Source organism: Doryrhamphus excisus, linkage group LG6 (genome assembly GCF_037039965.1).
Source record: "Doryrhamphus excisus strain RoL-2023G ecotype Guam linkage group LG6, RoL_Dexc_Guam_v1.1, whole genome shotgun sequence".
Lineage (NCBI taxonomy): Eukaryota > Metazoa > Chordata > Actinopteri > Syngnathiformes > Syngnathidae > Doryrhamphus > Doryrhamphus excisus.
The window spans coordinates 2,752,466-2,779,283 of record NC_136362.1 but is presented as its reverse complement, the minus strand read 5'-3'; the positions used below and the strand labels follow the sequence as shown (position 1 = coordinate 2,779,283).

Genomic DNA, 26,818 nt, shown 5'->3' with positions numbered 1-26,818 from the left:
CCCTCTTCCAGCGCTCACACACCAAAGGGAAACCAGGAGAGACAAAATACAAAAGAGGGAAAATTCATCCGTCTCCAGCCTTGCGTGTGTTTTGATTTCCCACCTTCAGGAATTGGGAATGTTTAGCTCTGCTTTATAATTCATGTTGAGCGTTCAAGTCTCTTCATCCACAACCGGAGCATGTGGAGACTTTTAAGACGTTCCCGATGGAAAATGGAAATAATCTAAGACAGAAAAAAAAAATGCTTAAGTTACAAAGTAATGTCGTTTATGGAGATTTTCCATGCAGGAAGTGATGGAACGTGTCACTAGGAAAACATGACGGAAAACTTTGCTGTCATATTCTCGATGTTTGTTCACCTGAGAACACGATGCCTTCAATATCTCATTTGGTCCATGTGACGTATTTTCACTTCCTGTTTCCATCTAATATTTATGTTACAAGCATACGCTGGGCCAAATAGAGATGTGCGATTCATGGACGAGTTGTTCAAATCTTGTGGGTTTTTACTCACGAGTTCACGTCTCACGTGTCAATTTCACTGACTCATGGTTTGATGAGGAGTGGAGTTTCACTGACTCACGGGTACTTGACATGGACTCACATTTCACTGACTCACAGGTGCTAGACAAAGACTCGAGTTTTACTGACTCACAGGTTCATGAACACTCAAGTTTCACTGACTCACGGGTTAACCAAGACTTGAACTTCACTGACTCACGGGTTCATGAACACTCCAGTTTCACTGACTCACGGGTTAACCAAGACTCGAGTTTCACTGACTCGCGGGTTGATGAACACTCGAGTTTCACTGACTCACGGGTTAACCAAGACTCGAACTTTACTGACTCACAGGTTCATGAACACTTGAGTTTCACTGACTCACGGGTTAACCAAGACTTGAACTTCACTGACTCACGGGTTAACCAAGACTCAAGGTTCACTGACTCATGGGTTGATGAACACTCGGGTTTCACTGACTCACATGTTCATGAACACTTGAGTTTCACTGACTCACGGGTTAATGAACACTCAAGCTTCACTGACTCACAGGTTCATGAACACTCGAGTTTCACTGACTCACGGGTTAACCAAGACTCGAGTTTCACTGACTCACGGGTTCATGAACACTCTAGTTTCACTGACTCACGGATTGATGAACACTCGAACTTCATTGACTCACGGGTTGATGAACACTTGAGTTTCACTGACTCACGGGTTAACCAAGACTTGAACTTCACTGACTCACGGGTTCATGAACACTCGAGTTTCACTGACTCACGGGTTCATGAACACTTGAGTTTCACTGACTCACGGGTTCATGAACACTCAAGGATTCACTGACTCACGGGTTGATGAACACTCGAGCTTCACTGACTCACGGGTTCATGAACACTCGAGCTTCACTGACTCACGGGTTCATGAACACTTGAGTTTCACTGACTCACGGGTTAACCAAGACTTGAACTTCACTGACTCACAGGTTCATGAACACTTGAGCTTCACTGACTCACAGGTTCATGAACACTTGAGTTTCACTGACTCACAGGTTCATGAACACTTGAGTTTCACTGACTCACGGGTTCATGAACACTCAAGGATTCACTGACTCACAGGTTGATGAACACTCGTCACGGGTTCATGAAAACTCGAGTTTCACTGACTCACGGGTAAATGAACACTCCAGTTTCACTGACTCACAGGTTCATGAACACTTGAACTTCACTGATTCACGGGTTGATGAACACTCGGGTTTCGACACAGCAGCTCTGATCTCCAACGATCTCTGACGTACGCAATGATGTCTAAAATATGTCTCAGTCTATGTCGGTATCAACTATGTCGGTATCACACACACTCAACGACGGTATCTGTCCGTGTTTGCCTTAAGCAAGCATTCAGGCGGTGAAGAATGAGCCCGTTTGTCCAAATTCTTCCATAAAAGCCTTCATAATCCTGCTGTTGTTTCTCTACGTGATGACATTTCTCATTTTTGTCAGGGAAGAATGCGACGTGACAGACAGCGTGGGGGGGGGTGCGGGGGTGTGTGTGTGTGGGGGGGGGCACAGCAGGCGTGAGGACACAAGAAAAGCCTCCTGATCCGCAGAGGTTGCACCTCTCCCAAAGGACACGTGAAGGACATGCGTGTTTGTGTTAACGACTTGCTAACCACGCTGCTATTATTATTATTATTATTATTATTATTATTATTATTATTATTATTATTATTATTATTATTATTATTATTATTATTAATTAACTCAAATTAAATTAAAAAACTCAAATTTAAAAAGATTTGTTTGGTAAAAAAAATATATATATATATCAAATTTTAGGGGGATCATTAAAAAAATCAATAAAAAATATCAAATTTAATAGGATTTTTTTTGGTAAAAAAATCAATTTAAAAAATATAAAAATTTTATGGGGTCCAATAAAAAAAACTATTAAAAAAAATTTAATAGGATTTAAAATCAATAAAAAATATAAAATTTTAGGGGGTCAATAAAAAAATCAATAAAAAAAAACTCAAATTTAATAAGATTTGTTTGGTAAAAAATATGTATAAAATTTTAGGGGAGTCAATAAAAAAAATAAAAAACAATAAAAAATAATAAAGCAAATCAATAAAAAATATCAAATTTAATAGGATTTTTTTGTAAATAAAAAATAAATGAAAAATATCAAATTTAATAGGATTTTTTTGGTTAAAAAAATCAATAAAAAATATCACATTTTAAAGGAGGGCAATAAAAATATCTATTAAAAAACTCAAATTTAATAAGATTTGTTTGGTAAAAAAATATATATATCAAATTTTAGGGGGATCATTAAAAAAATAAATAAAAAATATCAAATTTAATAGGATTTTTTTTGGTTAAAAAATCAATTAAAAAAATATCAAATTTTAGGGGGTCCAATAAAAAAACTATAAAAAAAATCAAATTTAATAGGATTTAAAATCAATAAAAAATATCAAATTTTAAGGGGGTCAATAAAAAAAATCCATAAAAAAACTCAAATGTAATAAGATTTGTTTGGTAAAAAAAATATATCAAATTTTAGAGGAGTCAATAAAAAAATCAATAAAAAATATCAAATTTAATAGGATTTTTTTTGGTTAAAAAAACAATAAAAAATAGCACATTTTAGGGGGACCAAAAAAATCTATAAAAAAAACTCAAATTTATAAAAAAACAAAACTCAAATCTATAAAAAATATCAAATTTAATAAGATTTGTTTTTAAAAAAACAATAAGAAATATCAAATTTTAGGGGGATCAATAAAAATATCAAATTTAATAGGATTTTTTGTTAAAAAATGAATTAAAAATGTCAAATTTTAGGGGGTCAATAAAATAATCTATAAAAAACCTCAAATTTGTGAAACAAAAAAATCAATAAAAAATATCAAATTTAATAAGATTTGTTTGTAAAAAATAAAAAATAAAAAATATCAAATTTTAGGGGGATCAAAAAAAAGATCAATAAAAAATTCAAATTTAATAGGATTAATTTAATTAGGATAGAATAGGCTGCTTATTGAATAAATGTTGATGTTTTTGGTGAAATTTTGGTGTAATGACATTGGTGACCTATCCAAATCATTTTCTCCTTATTTTATCCAAAATGGTGGCTATTCTAGTCCGGTTTTATCGCTGGCGATGGAGCCCAGCATGTAAATGTGTCACACTCTTTAATTGGTAGACGTGATCAAGGCCTCGGTTTAGCATCTCCCCTCCACCAGCAGACATGTTCCATCTGCCCGACGTGACCGCCTGTGCCACGTCTCCGGTCCGTCCTGCCGTCTGCCGGCTTGCTGATACGTCTCAGGCATCCTGACGGGCGCACCAGCTGGTTAAGCTGCTTGACTGACAGCTCGTTAGCATGCGTCGTCATCTGTTTGCGTTCCCGCCTTGACTTTGGCGTTCGCTCGCTTTTTGTGTGGTCCGTGTGTTTCCTCCGGGATTGTTGACGGTGGGGCGTCCAGAACATAAGAGTGGCGTGGCATCATTTTGAAGCATCCGCAGCGTTCCGATTTATCTTTCCGGGAAATGCGTCGCCACCCTCAGAGCGACTTATGTATGTTTTTTATTCTACGTAATTATGCATTTTTGGCCTTGTGCGACTTATACTCTGGATTGACTTATGTATGTTTTTTATTCTACCTAATTATGCATTTTTGGACTTGTGTGACTTATACTCCGAAGCGACTTATGTATGTTTTTTTCTTTATACTCCGAAGTGACTTATGTATGTTTTTTATTCTACCTAATTATGCATTTTTGGCCTTGTGCGACTTATACTCCGGAGCGACTTATGTATGTTTTTTTCTACCTAATTATGCATTTTTGGCCTTGTAGGACTTATACTCCGAAGTGACTTATGTATGTTTTTTTCTTTATACTCCGAAGTGACTTATGTATGTTTTTTATTCTACCTAATTATGCATTTTTGGCCTTGTGCGACTTATACTCCAGAGCGACTTATGTATGTTTTTTTCTACTTATTATGCATTTTTGGCCTTGTGCGACTTATACTCCAGTGCGACTTATGTATGTTTTTTTCTACCTAATTATGCATTTTTGGCCTTGTGCGACTTATACTCTGGATTGACTTATGTATGTTTTTTTCTTTATACTCCGAAGTGACTTATGTATGTTTTTTATTCTACCTAATTCTGCATTTTTGGCCTTGTGCGACTTATACTCCAGTGCGACTTATGTATGTTTTTTTCTACCTAATTATGCATTTTTGGCCTTGTGCGACTTATACTCCGAAGCGACTTATGTATGTTTTTTATTCTACCTAATTATGCATTTTTGGCCTTGTGCGACTTATACTCTGGATTGACTTATGTATGTTTTTTTGTACCTAATTATGCATTTCTGGCCTTGTGCGACTTATACTCTGGAGCGACTTATATATGTTTTTTTTCTACCTAATTATGCATTTTTGGCCTTGTAGGACTTATACTCCGGAGCAACTTATGTATGTTTTTTTCTACCTAATTATGTAATTTTGGCATTGTGCGACTTATGTATGTTTTACCCCTTCAAACTAGGGCAGTCTATCCCTTCATACCCATTTCTCCGCCCTCTGCTCTGCTGAACCGTGCCTGTGACGGGCCTGCCAACCCACCCCCCCCCCAGCCCCCACTGCCGCCCGCCCCCACATGAACACACACACACACATTAACACACATGCGGACATACAGCTGACTTCACAGCCTGTGTGCATGTCAGGATGTATCCATCAGGCTGACCTTCCCTTAGCTTGGCTCCAGACGGGAGACTGATGGATCCCTGCAAGCCTGCAGCATTTACACACAGATAACTCACAACCACACACACACACACACACACGCACACACACACACACAAACACACACGGTAGACAATCTATGCTAATGGATTAGATTTCTTTCATTTCGGCTTCAAAGACTTCATCATTGGTCTAATGTAACGATGTTTTATTCAATAGCAGCCAGTTAGAAATAAGCGGCGTGTACACGGGAGGTAAATAAGGTCTCGCTGGTGGACGGAGGGAAAGACAGCCCCCCCGCCCCCCCCCCCCCCCCACCCGCCCCCCCGCTAACAGGAAAAAGCACTCCACGAGAAGAGAGGCTGCCATTAGCTGTCCTCACGAGTATCTTGCGTTGGTCTTCGTTTTTCCCGTCCGCCACTTTGACTCTTCCCCTTGCTTTGCCCCCCCCCCCCCCCCCCAGGAATGGCTTCCTGCTTCTCCGTGGGGTATTCATCTCCATATTCATGCCCTCAAAGGTTCCTCCGCGGTCTCATTGTCGTCGCACCGTGGAGAAAGACTTTTTCTAGCTATTCTACATTGGCGGCGGCTGCCTGTGAAATCAATGCTCGGAGCCCCCCCATTACCCCCCCTCACCCCCCCGCCGTGTGCACCTGTGGCTCCCGAGAACGCAAACCTCATTGCCAAGCACGCATATGCTCTAAATCTTCCCGACTGCTCCACCTGCCTTGCTATCATCACGCCAGGAATTGCTGTAGGAATCACGGAAAAGCACATTTGAGCAGGCGGGGGGGGGGGGGGGGGGGGGGGTTGGGTTCATTTGGACAACTTCTTTGCAGGAACCTGTGTCACTACCCTGGCTTGATGCTAAGGTCCTGCTGAGGTCCAAAAAACTGGCCTCCCTCTCCATGTTTCTTTCTCGCTCTCGGGAAAAACACAACAAGGAAAGCACTCTTTCCTTGTATAAGTCGCACAAGCGTACATAAAAAAACGTACATAAGTCGCTCCGTAGTATAAGTCGCACAAGGCCAAAAATGCATAATTAGGTAGAAAAAAACATACATAAGTCGCTCCAGAGTATAAGTCGCACAAGGCCAAAAATGCAAATTACATAGAATAAAAAACATACATAAGTCGCTTCGGAGTATAAGTCACACAAGGCCAAAAATGCATAATTAGGTACAAAAAAACATACATAAGTCGCTCCGGAGTATAAGTTGCACAAGGCCAAAAATGCATAATTAAGTAGAAAAAAACGTACATAAGTCGCTCCGTAGTATAAGTCGCACAAGGCCAAAAATGCATAATTAGGTAGAAAAAAACATACATAAGTCACACAAGAGTATAAGTCGCACAAGGCCAAAAATGCATAATTAGGTAGAAAAAAACATACATAAGTCGCTCCAGAGTATAAGTCGCACAAGGCCAAAAATGCACAATTAGGTAGAAAAAAACGTACATAAGTCACTTTGGAGTATAAGTCGCATAAGGCCAAAAATGCATAATTAGGTAGAAAAAAACATACATAAGTCGCTCCAGAGTATAAGTCGCACAAGGCCAAAAATGCAAATTACATAGAATAAAAAACATACATAAGTCGCTTCGGAGTATAAGTCACACAAGGCCAAAAATGCATAATTAGGTACAAAAAAACATACATAAGTCGCTCCAGAGTATAAGTCGCACAAGGCCAAAAATGCAAATTACATAGAATAAAAAACATACATAAGTCGCTCCGGAGTATAAGTTGCACAAGGCCAAAAATGCATAATTAAGTAGAAAAAAACGTACATAAGTCGCTCCGTAGTATAAGTCGCACAAGGCCAAAAATGCATAATTAGGTAGAAAAAAACATACATAAGTCACACAAGAGTATAAGTCGCACAAGGCCAAAATGCATAATTAGGTAGAAAAAAACATACATAAGTCGCTCCAGAGTATAAGTCGCACAAGGCCAAAAATGCACAATTAGGTAGAAAAAAACGTACATAAGTCACTTTGGAGTATAAGTCGCATAAGGCCAAAAATGCATAATTAGGTAGAAAAAAACATACATAAGTCGCTCCAGAGTATAAGTCGCACAAGGCCAAAAATGCAAATTACATAGAATAAAAAACATACATAAGTCGCTTCGGAGTATAAGTCACACAAGGCCAAAAATGCATAATTAGGTACAAAAAAACATACATAAGTCGCTCCGGAGTATAAGTTGCACAAGGCCAAAAATGCATAATTAAGTAGAAAAAAACGTACATAAGTCGCTCCGTAGTATAAGTCGCACAAGGCCAAAAATGCATAATTAGGTAGAAAAAAACATACATAAGTCACACAAGAGTATAAGTCGCATAAGGCCAAAAATACATAATTAGGTAGAAAAAAACATACATAAGTCGCTCCAGAGTATAAGTCGCACAAGGCCAAAAATGCATAATTAGGTAGAAAAAAACATACATAAGTCGGTCCAGAGTATAAGTCGCACAAGGCCAAAAATGCAAATTACATAGAATAAAAAACATACATAAGTCGCTTCAGAGTATAAGTCTCACAAGGCCAAAAATGCATAATTAGGTACAAAAAAACATACATAAGTCGCTCCAGAGTATAAGTTGCACAAGGCCAAAAATGCATAATTAAGTAGAAAAGAACGTACATAAGTCGCTTCGGAGTATAAGTCGCACAAGGCCAAAAATGCATAATTAGGTAGAAAAAAACATACATAAGTCGCTCCAGAGTATAAGTCGCACAAGGCCAAAAATGCATACTTAGGTAGAAAAAAACATACATAAGTCGCTCCAGAGTATAAGTCGCACAAGGCCAAAAATGCATAATTAGGTAGAAAAAAACATACATAAGTCACTTTGGAGTATAAGTCGCATAAGGCCAAAAATACATAATTAGGTAGAAAAAAACATACATAAGTCACTTTGGAGTATAAGTCGCATAAGGCCAAAAATGCATAATTAGGTAGAAAAAAACATACATAAGTCGCTCCAGAGTATAAGTCGCACAAGGCCAAAAATGCAAATTACATAGAATAAAAAACATACATAAGCCGCTTCGGAGTATAAGTCACACAAGGCCAAAAAAATGCATAATTAGGTAGACAAAAACATACATAAGTCACTTTGGAGTATAAGTCGCACAAGGCCAAAAATGCATAATTAAGTAGAAAAAAACGTACATAAGTCGCTCCGGAGTATAAATTGCATCCTACTGGTTTCTCTCGGAGTGTGAAGATAAGCTCTTAGCATGGCTGAGCATGGCTCTTTCATGCAACCTGATGGTCTTTCTGTTGTGGTCTATGATCATAATGGATGTTTCTCCTTCACTCAGGGCTCCAGAAATCATCCTGGGTCTGCCGTTCTGCGAGGCGATAGACATGTGGTCTCTGGGCTGCGTGATAGCTGAGCTCTTCCTGGGTTGGCCTCTCTATCCTGGGGCCTCGGAGTACGATCAGGTATGGGACGGGTGCCTGAAACTCTTGCCTGAGATCTTGTCTGATTTTTGTCTCTTTGCAAATCAGTTTTTCGATTGGTTCCTCCATCCTGAAAGCTTACACCATCCTGGTCTGTCTTGCAGATCCGGTACATCTCACAGACTCAGGGTCTGCCTGCAGAGTATCTGTTGAGTGCAGGGACAAAGACCACCAGGTTCTTCAACAGAGACCCCGAGTCCACCTACCCTCTTTGGAGACTGAAGGTACTCAAACACGCACATTTGTCTGTCTGGACCGTCCTACAAACACAAAATATGTAATATTGGCCATGAGGGACTCATTGCAAGTTATCGCAAACGTTTGATTGCAGTTGTTGCTTCTTGTAGTGGTCCTATCAGGTTTCAGGTTTTCATCACGATTACGGATAACGTGTTATCCATAATGAATATTCGTCTGCGAGTATTGCGGCTCATCCCTGGCCGTAAGAGACTCATTGCAAGTTATCGCAAACGCTTGATTGCAGTTGTTGCTTCTCATTCAGGTTTTCATCACGATTACGGATAACATTTTATCCGTAATGAATATTCGTCTGTGAGTATGCGGCTCATCCCTGGCTGTAAGAGACTCATTGCAAGTTATCGCAAACGTTTGATTGCAGTTGTTGCTTTTTAATTAGGTTTCAGGTTTTCATCACAATTACGGATAACGTTTTGCGAGTATGCGGCTCATCCCTGGCCGTAAGAGACTCATTGCAAGTTATCGCAAACGCTTGATTGCAGTTGTTGCTTCTTGTAGTGGTCCTATCAGGTTTCAGGTTTTCATCACGATTACGGATAACGTTTTATCCATAATGAATATTCGTCTGCGAGTATTGCGGCTCATTCCTGGCCGTGAGAGACTCATTGCAAGTTATCGCAAACGTTTGATTGCAGTTGTTGCTTCTCATGGTGGTCCAATCAGGTTTCAGGTTTTCATCACGATTACGGATAACATTTTATCCGTAATGAATATTCGTCTGCGAGTATGCGGCTCATCCCTGGCTGTAAGAGACTCATTGCAAGTTATCCCAAACATTTGATTGCAGTTGTTGCTTCTCATGATGGTCCAATCAGGTTTCAGGTTTTCATCACGATTACGGATATCGTTTTGCGAGTATGCGGCTCATCCCTGGCCGTAAGAGACTCATTGCAAGTTATCGCAAACGTTTGATTGCAGTTGTTGCTTCTCATGGTGGTCCAATCAGGTTTCAGGTTTTCATCACGATTACGGATAACGTTTTGCGAGTATGCGGCTCATCCCTGGCCGTGAGAGACTCATTGCAAGTTATCGCAAACCCTTGATTGCAGTTGTTGCTTCTCACGGTGGCCCAATCAGGTTTCAGGTTTTCATCACGATTACGGATAACGTTTTAGCCATAATGAATATTCGTCTGCGAGTATTGCGGCTCATCCCTGGCCGTAAGAGACTCATTGCAAGTTATCGCAAACGCTTGATTGCAGTTGTTGCTTCTCATTCAGGTTTTCATCATGATTACGAATAATGTTTTATCCGTAATGAATATTCGTCTGCGAGTATTGCGGCTCATCACTGGCCGTAAGAGACTCATTGCAAGTTATCGCAAACGCTTGATTGCAGTTGTTGCTTCTCATTCAGGTTTTCATCATGATTACGGATAACGTTTTATCCGTAATGAATATTCGTCTGCGAGTATGGGGCTCATCCCTGGCCGTAAGAGACTCATTGCAAGTTATCGCAAACGTTTGATTGCAGTTGTTGCTTTTCAATCAGGTTTCAGGTTTTCATCACGATTACGGATAACGTTTTGCGAGTATGCGGCTCATCCCTGGCCATAAGAGACTCATTGCAAGTTATCGCAAACGCTTGATTGCAGTTGTTGCTTCTCGTAGTGGTCCAATCAGGTTTCAGGTTTTCATCACGATTACGGATGAATATTTGTCTGCGAGTATGCGGCTCATCCCTGGCCGTAAGAGACTCATTGCAAGTTATTGCAAACGTTTGATTGCAGTTGTTGCTTCTCATGGTGGTCCAATCAGGTTTCAGGTTTTCATCACAATTACGGATAACGTTTTGCGAGTATGCGGCTCATCCCTGGTTGTAAGAGACTCATTGCAAGTTATCGCAAACCCTTGATTGCAGTTGTTGCTTCTCACGGTGGCCCAATCAGGTTTCAGGTTTGCATCACGATTACGGATAACGTTTTTTTTAATCGTAATGAATATTCATCTGCGAGTATTGCGGCTCATCCCTGGCCGTAAGAGACTCATTGCAAGTTATCGCAAACGTTTGATTGCAGTTGTTTTTTCATCACGATTACAGAAAATGTTTTATCCGTAATGAATATTCGTCTGCGAGTCGTACAAACACAAAATATGTAATATTGGCCATGAGAGACTCATTGCAAGTTATCGCAAACGTTTGATTGCAGTTGTTGCTTCACATATGGTGGTCCAATCAGGTTTCGGGTTTTCATCACGATTAAGAGACTCATTGCAAGTTATCGCAAACGCTTGATTGCAGTTGTTACTTCTCATGATGGCCCAATCAGGTTTGGGGGGGGGGCAATCGGTTTCTCACATTGTTTTTCTCCCGCGTCAATAAATTGCTTTATGTCTTCCCGTCCATGCAGACTCCTGAGGACCATGAAGGAGAAACCGGGATCAAGTCCAAGGAGGCCCGCAAGTACATCTTCAACTGCTTGGACGATATGGCCCAGGTAGGTCCTCATAAGTCATGCCCCCATGGAAGTGTTGGGGCGGTTGTGGGGCTGTTTCCTAATATTTTTTTGGGGGGGGGTTACTTAGCCCCCCTCTGGGGTTCTTTGTCTCACTTTGGTGGACAGAGGCAGAATTGCAGAACCAAAAAAAAGGCTTTTGTATTTGTATTGTATGTTTCTTAGCTACATTTTGTGTGTTAAGTTGCTGTGCGATGAGTTTAGTGTTATTTGTAAAATGACACCGTGAGTCACACTGTTATGTTGACAAGCTCCTTGTACACCCCGGGGTACACCCTGGACCGGTGGCCAGCCAATCACAGGGCACATATAGACAAACAACCATTCACACTCACATTCATACCTATGGACAATTTGGAGTGGCTAATTAACCTAGCATGTTTTTGGAATGTGGGAGGAAACCGGAGTACCCGGAGAAAACCCACACATGCACGGGGAGAACAACTCCACACAGAGATGGCCGAGGGTGGAATTGAACCCTGGTCTCCTAGCTGTGAGGTCTGCGCGCTAACCACTTGACCGCCGTGCCGTGTAAAAAAGCATGACGTATATTCTGGAAAATACATTAAAAATAAAAAATAAAAAAATACAAATAAAATACAAATAAATAAAAAAATATATAAATAAATTAAAAAAACTTAAAAAAAACTTTATTAAAAAAGCGCGACTTATAGTCCGGAAAATACATTAAAAAAAAATTACAAATTAAATACAAATAAAAAAAAATATATACATATATAAATAAATAAAAATAATTAAAAACCCTTAAAAAAACTTTATTAAAAATTATGTTAGAAAGGCAGGAAGTAAAAAAGCCAACCTATGAAAAAAAGTGCGACTTATAGTCGGGAAAATACATTAAAAAAATTACAAATTAAATACAAATAAATAAAAACCCTTAAAAAAATTATTAAAAATTATGTTAGAAAGGCTTGTAGTCTGGAAAATACATTTTAAAAAATACACAAAAAATACAAATAAAATACAAATAAATGCAAAATACAAATAAATAAAAAAATATGAAAAAATAAATAAATAAACTTGATTAAAAATTATGTTAGAAAGGCAGGAAGTAAAAAAGCCAACCTATGCAAAAAAGGGCGACTTATAGTCGGGAAAATACATTTAAAAAAATTACAAATTAAATAAAAAAATATAAATAAATACAAATAAATAAAAACCCTTAAAAAAAATTATTAAAAATTATGTTAGAAAGGCTTATAGTCCGGAAAATACATTTAAAAAAATACACAAAAAATACAAATAAAATACAAATAAATACAAAATACAAATAAATAAAAAAAATATAAAAAAATAAATAAAAAAACTTGATTAAAAATTATGTTAGAAAGGCAGGAAGTAAAAAAGCCAACCTATGAAAAAACGTGCGACTTATAGTCGAGAAAATACATTTTAAAAAATTACAAATTAAATACAAATAAATAAAAAAAATATAAATAAAAACCCTTAAAACAACTTTATTAAAAATTATGTTAGAAAAGCAGGAAGTAAAAAAGCCAACCTATAAAAAAAGTGCAACTTATAGTCGGGAAAATACATTTAAAAAATTACAAATTAAATACAAATAAATAAAAAAATACAAATAAATAAAAACCCTTTAAAAATTATTAAAAATTATGGTAGAAAGGCTTATAGTCCAGAAAATACATTTTAAAAAATACACAAAAAATACAAATAAATACAAAATACAAATAAATAAAAAAATATAAAAAAATTAAAATAAATTAAAAAACTTGATTAAAAATTATCTTAGAAAGGCAGGAAGTAAAAAAGCCAACCTATGAAAAAAAGTGTGACTTATAGTCAGGAAAATACATTTTAAAAAAAACAAATTAAATAAAAAAATATAAATAAATACAAATAAATAAAAACCCTTAAAAAAAATTATAAAAAATTATGTTAGAAAGGCTTATAATCCGGAAAATACATTTAAAAAAATACACAAAAAATACAAATAAATACAAAATACAAATAAATAAATAATATATAAAAAAATAAAAATAAATAAAAATCCTTAAAGAAAATTTATGTTAGAAAGGCAGGAAGTGGAGGAAGCCAACCTATGAAAAAAAAGTGTGACTTATAGTTGAGAAAATACGTTATATATGTCTGTTTATAATTTAATTTAATATAATTGATACGATTTGAGGAACTCCGCACGTGCGTCCAAACCGTGTCCCTTTCTCAAAGTCATCTTCCACCGTGTGATTATTCTCTGCACCCCGTCCCACAGATTATTCCGTTATCACAGCGGGTGGAGATGGCGAGCGAAGAGGTGCGGTGCCAAAAAAAAAAAAAATTGCATCAGATTTGTACCGTTGACTGGCAGCGCATCAGATAGCCCCTGGAGCAGGCCCCGCAGATAAGCGCTGTGACTTTAAGAAAGCGGAGCCGTTCCTCGGCATGTCACGGTAAAAACATGGCCGCCTCACAGCAGCCGACGGTCTTGTCGGCTTAAACAAAGACGTGCGATATGGCGACCTTGCTGCTTGTTTAAACACGAGGGAAGGAAGCACAGCCAGTCCAATCTATTCCGCTTTGTTTAGTTTGCTAGTTAGCAGGGCACAAAGGGGTTGTAATAAAGCTCTCAAACCGCCCCCCCCACCCCCCCCCCCCCCCCGCTAATGAGGTGATGTTTTCATCCGTATGGCTTCATCTTTGTTTCTTTTGTTCCTGGCTGGGAACTGCAACTTTGCAACTCTCCCGTTTTTGTATTTTTTTTTCAATTTAGCAACTATTTCAACAATTTTTTTTCAACAGTTTTTTCACATAATATTTTACTTTATTAATGATATTTTACTATTAATATTATGGAATTATATTTAATATTATTAAACATTAATATATTTAATTATTAAAATTTTATTACTCAATATTTAATTGTTTTTTAATTAATAAAATGTAATTATTTAATATTTAATTATTATTTAATTATTAAAATTTTATTATTTTATATTTGCTTATTATTTGATTATTAAAATATAATTATTTAATATGTACTTATTATTTAATTATTAAAATATAAATATTTAATATTTACTTATTATTTAATTATTTAATATTTAATTATTGTGAATATATTTAATATTAATTTTATATTTAATATGGTTATTAAAATTTAATTATTTAATATTTACTTATTATTTAATTATTCAAATTTAATTATTTAATATTTAATTATTATTTAATTATTAAAATTTAATTATCTAATATTTAATTATTATATAATTATTAAAATGTAATTATTTAATATTTATTTACTATTAATATATTTAATATTTAATTATTATTAATATAAATAATATTAATTGTATATTTTATATGGTTATTAAAATTTAATTATTTAATATTTACTTGTTATTTAATTATTAAAATTTAATTATTTTATATTTACTTATTATTTAATTATTAAAATATAATTGTTTAATATTTACTTATTATTTAATTATTTAATATTTAATTATTAATATATTTAGAATTAATTTTATATTTTATATGGTTGTTAAAATTTAATTATTTAATATTTACTTCTTATTTAATTATTAAAATTTAATTATTTAATATTTACTTCTTATTTAATTATTAAAATTTAATTATTTAATATTTAATTATTATTAATATATTCAATATTATTTTTTCTATCTATTCTATCTATTTTTTTAATTTATCGACAGTTATATTATGATATTTTAGTCACATATTTTAAATGTATGCTTTTTTAAAAATATTTTTATATTTTATAATTTATATTTTATTATGAGTTCGTTCTCCTAAAATTGTGATTTTTTTATTTATTCTTTTTTTTTAATTACAGCTGTTTTTGTAATGAAATGAAATTTGTTATTATTAATTATTCATTTATTCATTTTTAAAAATGTTTTTTTTAATTTTTCTTTAATTCTTTTATTTAATTCTTTTTTTTTAATTACAGCTTTTTTTGTATTTGTATAGTATTCAACTTTTTTCTTGTACATTTTCATGTATTATTATTTACTTCCATATTGTCATTATTTTTCCCCAATGTAATTTTCCAAAAATAAGAACCTGGAAGGTTTAAATACACATGGAGGCTCGTCAACACATTTAGGTTTACATGTCAGCTTTTTCCATGGAATGGCGGCCATCTTCCGACCCAAAGTTAGTTATTTCACAACACAGGAAGTGAATATTTTGAGGTATTGTGGAAGTGGTTCTACAAATTTATGATGTGGCTGCAGAACAAGGTTGGTTGACACGTAGACCGCCACCCGAAAGGATGAGGCTGCCAATCAAAGCTAAAGGAGGAATTTTTTCTGGAACGCCACTGGAATTTTTTCCCATTTTCAGGTGAACATGACGTCAGATCTGGAAGGGAGCGACTTGCTGGCAGAGAAATCCGACAGAAGAGAGTTTATCGATTTGCTAACCAAGATGCTAACCATCGACGCCGATAAGAGGATCACGCCCATCGAAACGCTCAACCACTCCTTCGTGACGATGTCGCATCTTCTCGATTTCCCGCACAGCACACAGTAGGATCTCTGGACTTTTGGTCGAATTATGGAAAAGTTACGACGACAATGTTTGATTCCCGTCGTCTTTTCCAGTGTGAAATCATGCTTCCAGAATATGGAGATCTGCAAACGTCGCGTCAACATGTACGACACGGTCAACCAGAGCAAGACGCCCTTCATCGCCCACGTGGCCCCCAGCACCTCCACCAACCTCACCATGACCTTCAACAACCAGCTCAACACTGTGCACAGCCAGGTGAGAGGCCGCGAGTCCGCGACTCCGCGAGTCCGCGAGTCCGCGATTCCGTAACCGTCGCTCATAAAAAGATAGGAGACATAAAAACGATATTACCGTCACAGTCACTCGGGATCTTTGGGTGGTCACCATTGGGGGGGACGAGCGGCCAAATGGCCTCCCTGGGGAAGACCCAGGACGTGTTGGAGAGACTAGGTCTATTAATTAAATTAAATTAAATTAAATTAAATTAAATTAAATTAAATTAAAATAATGTAAAATAATGTAAAATATAAATATTACATTTAAAATGTTCAATATTCATCTAATATTAAATATTAAATAATATATTAAATATTATATATCCCAGCTGTCTTTGGGCAAGAGGCGGGATAATATAAAATATAAAATATAAAATATAAAATATAAAATATAAAATATAAAATATAAAATATAAAATATAATAATATTACATTTAAAATGTTCAATATTCATCTAAACACTAAATATAAATGTCAAATTAAAAATGTTAAATCTAAATGCTATGTACGTATGAATATAATGAATAATATATAAAATTATAATATATTAATGAATGAATATAAATATTCATTCATTTTCTACTGCTTATCCTCACATATTATATAAAATATAAAATATATATAATATATAAAATATATAAAATATTATAAAATAATATATTAAATATAAATATTAAATATAAAATGTTAAATATTCATCTAAACACTAAATGTAAATGTCAAATGTCTTCCGGCGAGAGACGGGGTAATAAAATATAAAATATAAAATATAAAATATAAAATATAAAATATAAAATATAAAATATAAAATATAAAATATAAAATATAAAATATAAAATATAAAATAATATATTAAATATAAATATTACATTTAAAATGTTCAATATTCATCTAAACACTAAATATAAATGTCAAATTAAAAATGTTAAATCTAAACGCTATTTATGAATATAATGAATAATATATATAGTAATAATATAATAATGAATTAATATAAATATTCATTAATTCATTCATTTTCTACTGCTTATCCTCACATAAAATATAAAATATAAAATATAAAATATAAAATATAAAATATAAAATATAAAATATAAAATAACATTAAATAAACATTAAATATAAATATTAAATTAAAAATGTTCAATATTCATCTAAACACTAAATGTAAATGTCAAATGTCTTCCGGCAAGAAGCGGGGTAATAAAATATAAAATATAAAATATAAAATATAAAATATAAAATATAAAATATAAAATATAAAATATAAAATATAAAATATAAAATATAAAATATAAAATATAAATATAAAATTCAAAATATAAAATAATATATTAAAAATGTTCAATATTCCTCTAAACACTAAATATAAATATTCATTAACTCACATTCATACTTATGGACACTTTGGAGTCGCTAATTAACCTAGCATGTTTTTTTTTTGGAATGTGGGAGGAAACCGGAGTACCCGGAGAAAACCCCCGCATGCACGGGGAGAACATGCAACGTATAAAAACATATTTTTCATGATTTACATAAATAATCCAACTGGGAAATCACTGCTGTCGTCGTCAGTTGCAGTCGTGTAAGGTGCGTTCAAGTGACCTTGGTAAATAGACAACCACGATTGAGCGTTGGTAATGACTGAGATGCTACCCCCCCCCCCCCAAAAAAAAAAAAAGATTCCATGTTGTTTGTTTTAAATGACCCAGCTGTTAGCCTCCTTTTTCCCGATGTCTGCACATTTCCCGGCCTAGTATCCCGGCCTATCTGTCTGGATCCCGGTCCTGCGGGATTGTCCCAAAGTGCTGATTGCACACATGACAAGCTCCACTTCCTGCTTATCTTGCATTCCGGAGCTTTAAGGCCTTAATAAGAATCCCTTTACTCCGGGCTTCATCTTGTCCTCCTCCATCTCCTTCTCTTTTGCTCCGTTTTTCCTGAACTGGGAATTGTGTTGCTTTAGTTCATTCCCGTACGGTGTTGGGAATCCGAACTGCTTACTTTTGGAGATCCCCACAGCTCCGGTTAGCATATAAATCCAAATAAATGTAGCACAATCCGAGCCATGATTCCGAGATTTAACATTCCCATTGTGTCTTTCCCTGGCATTTTTGCATCCTATTTTGCCATAGTCCCGTTATTGATCACGCCCCCCCTCATTGTCATTTTGCCACGTCAACTTTTTTCTTGTAAATTTTCATCTGTTATTATTATCATTATTTTTCCCCAATGTAATTTATTTATTTATTTATAATTTTATTTAATTTTGTAAAATTATTTCTTTAATTTTTTTATTTAATTCTTTTTTTAATTACAGCTGTTTTTGTATTTGTATTGTAATCAACTTTTTTCTTATAAATATTCATCTCTTATTATTATCATTATTTTTCCCCAATGTAATTTAGTGTAATAACAAGTGTAATATTGTATTATTATAACATAAAACAATTATGTCATTTTTCTTGAACATTTCAAGTTTATGCTAGTTCATGCTAGTTTATGCTAGTTTATGCTAGTTTATGCTAGTTTATGCTAGTTTATGTTTATGCTTGTTTGTTTCTTATATTACGATATTTTTAGTCACATATTTTAAATTTGTGCTCGGTAAAATTCCATTATCATCCCTCATAATATTATTAATTTATTCTCCTAAAATTGTAATTTTATTTGGCTTTATTCTTTTTTTTTTAATTTGTATTCAAAAAATTTCATCTCTTATTATTTACTTCCATATTGTCATTATTTTTCTCCAATGTAATTTTCCAAAAATAAGCTTCCGAATCAGCCGCTCTGAATTCCAGGTCTCCGAGGACTTCTGAGGTCAAGAGAAGGTCGGATTATAAGACAGAGATTCACCAAATTTTTGACTGTATGCTAAAGCTAGCAAACGCAAACCAGAAGCGTCTCATGGGACAGGAAGTGGAAGTGAAAGTGGAAGTCCTGATGTCTCCATACTAAACTACCAATCTGCACTCTACCAGCCCTCCGCCGCCTCCATGGCAGCCGTGGCCCAAAGGAGCATGCCCCTGCAGCCGGGGGCCCCTCAGCTTTGCGCTGCCCGGCCGCCCGATCCCTTCCAGCAGGCGCTCATCGTGTGTCCTCCCGGCTTCCAAGGTAAAGAAGTCGTCCCGGTCGGAGAGCAATAATCCAGCAGAGTGGAAATCATCATTTGCTTTAAGGCTAACTAGTTAGCATTAGGGCTAGCATGTTGTTCCCGGGGTAACTTTTGTGTCACTATTGTGTCACTAGATTATAGTCAGTACAAGGAGGGTGGGGGGAGTTGTTGTGTTGGAATTTTCTAGAATATTTTAATTTTGTAATAATTTTTTTTATAATTTTTTAAAATATATTTTTTTATAAATTTAAAAATATTTTAATTTAATTTTTTAATTTTTAATTTTTAATTTAACTTTCTAGGTAGAATTTTCTAGTAAGTTAGCTTCGAGAAATTAAGAGAAATTCACATTTCCAGTCATAAAACATTTAGAGAAAAAATTGCATAAAGTTGAAATATTACAGACTAAAAAATACATATTTTTTTAAATGTCTTAATAATGAGATAATAATAAAATAATGAAGAAAATAATTATAAACCAAGAAGTAATGTAAATTCATATTACGCTTTGTCACCCATAAGACACAGCTGAGATGCATTTTTTTCAATAATAATTTTTTATAATATTTTTTTATAATAACAAAATAAAATAACAAAATATCTCAGATATCAACATGGGTTATATTAAAAGCATAAAAGTGGACCCTGCATCCGTTGATTTTTTTCATATGGGAATAATCTGGATTAGGAAAATATTTAATTTATCTATAAGGAATCGTATATCACAGAAATTCACTTATCACTGACAGCAATATAATAAAGTTTTTTGTGTCACATATATAAGCTAACTTCGGTTGTGGTGTCATTCACAGGACTGCAGGCGTCTCCTTCCAAGCACAACAGTTACTCCATGCGGATGGAGAATGCTGTTCCCATAGTGACCCAGGCCCCCGGTGCCCAGCCACTGCAGATCCAACCTGGTCTCCTTACTCAGGTACAAAGACCTTTTGATTAATTAACAGTGGATCCTTGCATAATTAAAATGTGTTATTATTTATTTATTTATAATTTTATTTATTTATTTACAATTTTATTTATTTATTTACAATTTTATTTATTTATTTATAATATTATTTATTTATTTATAATTTTATTTATTTATTTTTAATTCTATCTTTAATTCTTTTATTTAATTATTTTTTTTAAATTACAGCTATTTTTTGTATTTGTATTGTACTCAACTTTTTTCTTGTAAATTTTCATCTCTTATTATTATCATTATTTTTCCCCAATGTAATTTTCCCAAAATAACAATTGGGAATTTTTTCTTTGGTTCTTGTAATATTATAACTTAAAAGATTTTTCTTGAACATTTCAAGTTTATGCTAGTTTATGCTAGTTTATGCTAGTTTATGCTAGTTTATGTTTATGCTTGTGTTTGTTTGTTTCTTATACTACGATATTTTTAGTCTCATATTTTAAATTTATGCTCGGTAAAATTACATTATCATCCCTCATAATATTAGGAGTTTATTCTGCTAAAATTGGAATTTTATTTGGCTTTATTTTTATTTTTTTCAAATTTCGGCTGTTTTTATATTTGTATTCAAATAATTTCATCTCTTATTATTTACTTCCATATTGTCATTATTTTTCCCCAATGTCATTTTCCAAAAATAACAAGTGTGTTTTTTTCTTTGGTTCTTGTAATATTATAACATAAAACAATTATGTCATTTTTCTTGAACATTTCAAGTTTATGCTAGTTTATGCTAGTTTATGCTAGTTTATGTTTATGCTAGTTTGATGCTTATATTACGATATTTTTAGTCACATATTTTAAATTTATACTCGGTAAAATTACATTATCATCCCTCATAATATTAGGAGTTTATTCTGCTAAAATTGGAATTTTATTTGGCTTTATTATAATTTTTTTTTATTTCGGCTGTTTTTATATTTGTATTCAAAAAATTTCATCTCTCATTATTTACTTCCATATTGTCATTATTTTTCCCCAATGTAATTTTCCAAAAATAACAAGTGTGTTTTTTTCTTTGGTTCTTGTAATATTAGAACTTTTTTTTAACAATTATGTCATTTTTTCAAGTTTATGCTAGTTTATGCTAGTTTATGCTAGCTTATGCTAGTTTATGTTTATGCTTGTGTTTGTTTGTTTCTTATATTACAATATTTTTAGTCACATATTTTAAATTTATGCTCGGTAAAATTACATTATCATCCCTGTTTTTCATTATTATTCATTTATTCATTATTTTCATTATTTTTCCCCAATGTAATTTTCCAAAAATAAGCTTCCGAATCAGCCGCTCAGAATTCCAGGTCTCCGAGGACTTCTGAGGTCAAGAGAAGGTCGGATTATAAAATTATATCAAAAACATTTTTGACTGTATGCTAAAGCTAGCAAACGCAAACCAGAAACGTCTCATAGGACAGGAAGTAGAAGTACCCATGATGCAGTGCAGGTCTCCATGGAAACGTTAGACCCGTGTCTAGCAAAGGTCGCCGACGGATCATGTGGACCAGCGTGCATCACACCTAGCCGCCGGCTGTGCGGTACGCGTCCATCGCCGTGGTAACCCCCGCCGTGGGGGGTCTGGCCGTCCCCCCACCTGTGCCTCATCTGGCCCCCGTCCCCCCCTCACTCACCCCGCTCACCTCAAGCTCCCTTGAGGAGGAGAACCCGGCAGAAGCTTTATCTGGTGCAGGAATGCAGAAAATGTGGAAACAATCAAAGGGAATGAAAGCTGCGGCTTTCAGAGCCCCGAGGTGACAAAGGGTTTTCACCCGGGAAGCATTCGGATGAGGTGGGAGTCGCTGGGCCGCTGATAGCGATGGTGGCCTGAGAAGAAAGAAAAGTGGGTTACCCTTTCAGGGCAGACAGGCCGGTTACACAACACAGACGCCTGTTTAGGGAGGGGGGGCATGGGGGCACGGGGGGCGGGGGCAGGAGTGGAGATGGATGGATGTCTTAGTGTGTCATAATAGCATGTTGATAAAAGAGCTTAGATGGGCTTTTAGCTGGAAACTCCAGAATGTTCCATTAGAGCTCACAAGGGGGGGGGGGGGGGGGGCGAGGGGGGGGGGTAACTTTGTCCAATTGAAACATCCTCCGCTTCGTCATTCCGAGTTTCCCATTCCCAGTCAAAAAAAAGCAAATAACGGAACATCAAGCTGCTTAGCTGCTCTGCTGTAAACAGACGTGCTAACGCTAATTCATGACGTGCTAACGCTAATTCATTAGCCTGACGTTAAAGTGCTAATCAATAGAAATGCATATATACATATATGTACATATATAGTACTAATATACTCCAATATGTAGGATATACTACTATATATGTACATATATAGTACTAATATACTCCTACATGTAGGATATACTACTATATATGTACATATATAGTACGAATATACTCCTATATGTAGGATATACTACTATATATGTACATATATAGTACTAATATACTTCTATATGTAGGATATACTACTAAATATGTAATATATAGTACTAATATACTCCTATATGCAGGATATACTACTATATATGTACATACATACATATATAGTACTAATATACTCCTATATATAGGATATACTACTATATATGTACATATATAGTACGAATATACTCCTATATGTAGGATATACTACTATATATGTACATATATAGTACTAATATACTCCAATATGTAGGATATACTACTATATATGTACATATATAGTACTAATATACTTCTATATGTAGGATATACTACTAAATATGTAATATATAGTACTAATATACTCCTATATGCAGGATATACTACTATATATGTACATACATACATATATAGTACTAATATACTCCTATATATAGGATATACTACTATATATGTACATATATAGTGCTAATATACTCCTATATGTAGGATATACTACTATATATATATATACATATATAGTACTATTATACTCCTATATATATAGTATATACTACTATATACATACATATATAATCCGAATATTTAGGATATACTACTATATACATACATATATAGTACTAATATACTCCTATATGTAGGATATAATACTCTATATATACATATATAGTACTATCATACTCCTATATATAGGATATACTACTATATATGTACATGTAGTACTAATATTTAGGATATACTACTATATATACATATATAGAATTAAAATACTCCTATATATAGGATATACTACTATATATGTACATATGTAGTACTAATATTTAGGATATACTACTATATATACATATATAGAACTAAAATACTCATATATAGGATATACTACTATATATATGCTTCAATAGTACTAATATACTCCTATATATAGGATATACTACTATATATATGCATATCTTGTACTAATGTACTCCTATATATAGGATATGCTACTATATATATGCATATATAGTACTAATATACTCCTACATATAGGATATACTATATATATAGTACTAATATACTCTTACATATAGGATATACTATATATATATATATACATAGTACTAATATACTCTTACATATAGGATATACTATATATATATACGTAGTACTAATATACTCTTACATATAGGATATACTATATAGTATATATATAGTACATATAGTAGTAATATACTCCTACAAATAGGATATACTACTATAAATATACACATATAGTACTAATATACTCCTACCTTCAGTACTGAGGGCTACCTACTAAAACATCTCCACAGAGCCCCCAACCATTTGCCGCCCCTGCACAACCCTCAGCTCTAATCTTCCAATGAAGGAAAAATCAGCCGTTTGTGTTTTTTACTTCCTGTCTTTTCAACCCCCCCTCTAATTGCCCCCCCCCCCTTGGTGTTTCTTCTGTCTTGTCCCACCTCAGCAGGCTTGGCCCAGCGGCACCCAGCAGATCCTGCTACCTCCGGCCTGGCAGCAGCTCACTCACACCTCAGTCCAGCACGCCGCCGTCATTCCGGAATCCATCGGAAGCACACAGCCTCTGGCCGGATGGAGGTAAGGGACACCTTTTCCCGTCTTGGAACTGCTCGGCCTGTCTTGACCTTGTGGGGACACAAACGGGATGAGATGATGATGATGATGGTGATTAAAGGATTTTTAATTGGTCATCAGCTCGTTAATCATAGCGATTCAATTAATCAGTTAATCATACGATTAACCACAAAACCTAAAGGAGCCATGTCGAAAATTTTATGGGAATAAATACAAAATAAATAAAAATATACTTCATTGAGCTACAAAAGAAATTCACATTTCCAGTCATGAAATATTTCGAGAAAAATTAACATAAATATTGAAATATTACAGACTAAAATACATATTATTTTTTTAATGTCCTAATAAAATAATAATAATAATAATGAAGAAAGTAATGAGAAACCAAGAAGTGTAATGAGATATCAACATAGATAAGGATAAGGAATCATATTTCACAGAAATTCACTTATCACTGCCTGGTCTGACAGCAATTAATAACTTATTATTTATAGAAATTCACATTTCCAGTCATGAAACATTTAGAGAAAAAATAGCATAAATATTGAAATATTACAGACTAAAATACATATTTTTTTAAATGTCCTAATAATGACATAATAATAAAATAATAATAAAATAATATTTTTTATAAGGAATCATAAGGAATCATATTTCACAGAAATTCACTTATCACTGCCTGGTTTGACAGCAATTAACCGTGATAAAGGAGGGATTAGTGTATGTCTGAAGGGTTTATGTTTTTATGTATATATATTTTTTTCTTTTTTAATTTTACATTTATTGATAAGGAATCATATTTCACAGAAATTCACTTATCACTGCCTGGTCTGACAGCAATTAACCGTGATAAAGGAGGGATTAGTGTATGTCTGAAGGGTTTATGTTTTTATATATATATATTTTTTTTTTTTTTTCTAAATTTTACATTTATCAATAAGGAATCATATTTCACAGAAATTCACTTATCACTGCCTGGTCTGACAGCAATTAACCGTGATAAAGGAGGGATTAGTGTATGTCTGAAGGGTTTATGTTTATATATATATACATATATATATTTTTTTATTATTATTATTTTACATTTATCGATAAGGAATCATATTTCACAGAAATTCACTTATCACTGTCCGGTTTGACAGCAATTAACCGTGATAAAGGAGGGATTAGTGTATGTCTGAAGGGTTTATGTTTTTATATATACATATATTTTTTCTAAATTTTACATTTATCAATAAGGAATCATATTTCACGGAAATTCACTTATCACTGCCTGGTCTGACAGCAATTAACCGTGATAAAGGAGGGATTAGTGTATGTCTGAAGGGTTTATGTTTATATATATATATTTTTTTTTATTATTATTTATTTTACATTTATTGATAAAGAATCATATTTCACAGAAATTCACTTATCACGGCCTGGTTTGACAGCAATTAACCGTGATAAAGGCGGGGTTAGTGTATGTCTGAAGGGTTTATGTTTTTATATATACATATATTTTTTCTAAATTTTACATTTATCAATAAGGAATCATATTTCACGGAAATTCACTTATCACTGCCTGGTCTGACAGCAATTAACCGTGATAAAGGAGGGATTAGTGTATGTCTGAAGGGTTTATGTTTTTATACATATATATTTTTTTATTATTATTTATTTTACTTTTATTGATAAAGAATCATATTTCACAGAAATTCACTTATCACTGCCTGGTCTGACAGCAATTAACTGTGATAAATGAGGGATTAGTGTATGTCTGAAGGGTTTATGTTTATATATATATATATAAATAATTTTGGGATGAAGCGGGATGAAGTGAGTGGGAATTCTGCAGGATGCGGCTTTTTAATGGATACGGGGGGGGGGGTGTAACTGAAGGTTCCGTGTATGTTTAGACTCATTCTCCATCGTCCATCTGTGACCACCCCCACCGACCGCCTCTTCCTTTTCTCATCTCCGCGCCACTCCACTCACTCCCCCCCCCCGACCCCCGTCCCACCGACCCCCCCAGTGGCAGCTCCGTGGTCCTCGGAGAGCCGATCAGGAAAAGTGTCGCACTTCCTCTGCAGAGCTATCACTCGGCAGCTGCTGGTGTCAGCTCCTCTGCCCCCCCCCCTCTTTGCTCGCTACCTTACTTATTCTCTGAATCCTCTTGTCTTCTTGGGGGGGGGGGTTATCTGCTGACACCTGCTGGCTCATGGGAGAAAATACGATTCTTGCATCGTATTATAAAGCAGTCGTTTAGAGAAACAAGTGGTGTTTACAAGTGTCCCTGAAAGCAGCGTCAACTTATGATGCACCTGAATGCACCATTTTAGAAAAAAAGCTAGAGTGGCACTGACGGCAGTTTGCTAGTTTTGATACTGCTTGTTGAATAGGAAGTGTCCGTGATCTGACAGGAATCTATCCGTGGTGTCCCAACTCTGAAAGAACCACTACTCATTTTCCAATCAGGTTTTTTATTATTTCCATTT

General features: G+C 34.4%; 1 protein-coding gene across 2 annotated transcripts in view; it reads left to right on the top strand.

The window, feature by feature from the left end:
* hipk2 (homeodomain interacting protein kinase 2) overlaps window positions 1–26,818 on the top strand; it is an 89,077-nt gene that overhangs the window by 45,830 nt on the left and 16,429 nt on the right. Inside the window, exons 3-10 of one of the 2 annotated variants that reach the window (XM_058088230.2) lie at window positions 8,600–8,723; window positions 8,846–8,965; window positions 11,350–11,436; window positions 15,802–15,986; window positions 16,062–16,224; window positions 19,229–19,361; window positions 20,175–20,296; window positions 24,214–24,341. In XM_058088230.2, the coding sequence (XP_057944213.2) occupies window positions 8,600–8,723; window positions 8,846–8,965; window positions 11,350–11,436; window positions 15,802–15,986; window positions 16,062–16,224; window positions 19,229–19,361; window positions 20,175–20,296; window positions 24,214–24,341 (1,062 nt within the window). Of the gene's footprint in view, window positions 1–8,599; window positions 8,724–8,845; window positions 8,966–11,349; window positions 11,437–15,801; window positions 15,987–16,061; window positions 16,225–19,228; window positions 19,362–20,174; window positions 20,297–24,210; window positions 24,342–26,818 lie in introns of both variants that reach the window. The other variant, XM_058088229.2, reaches the window with a different exon arrangement.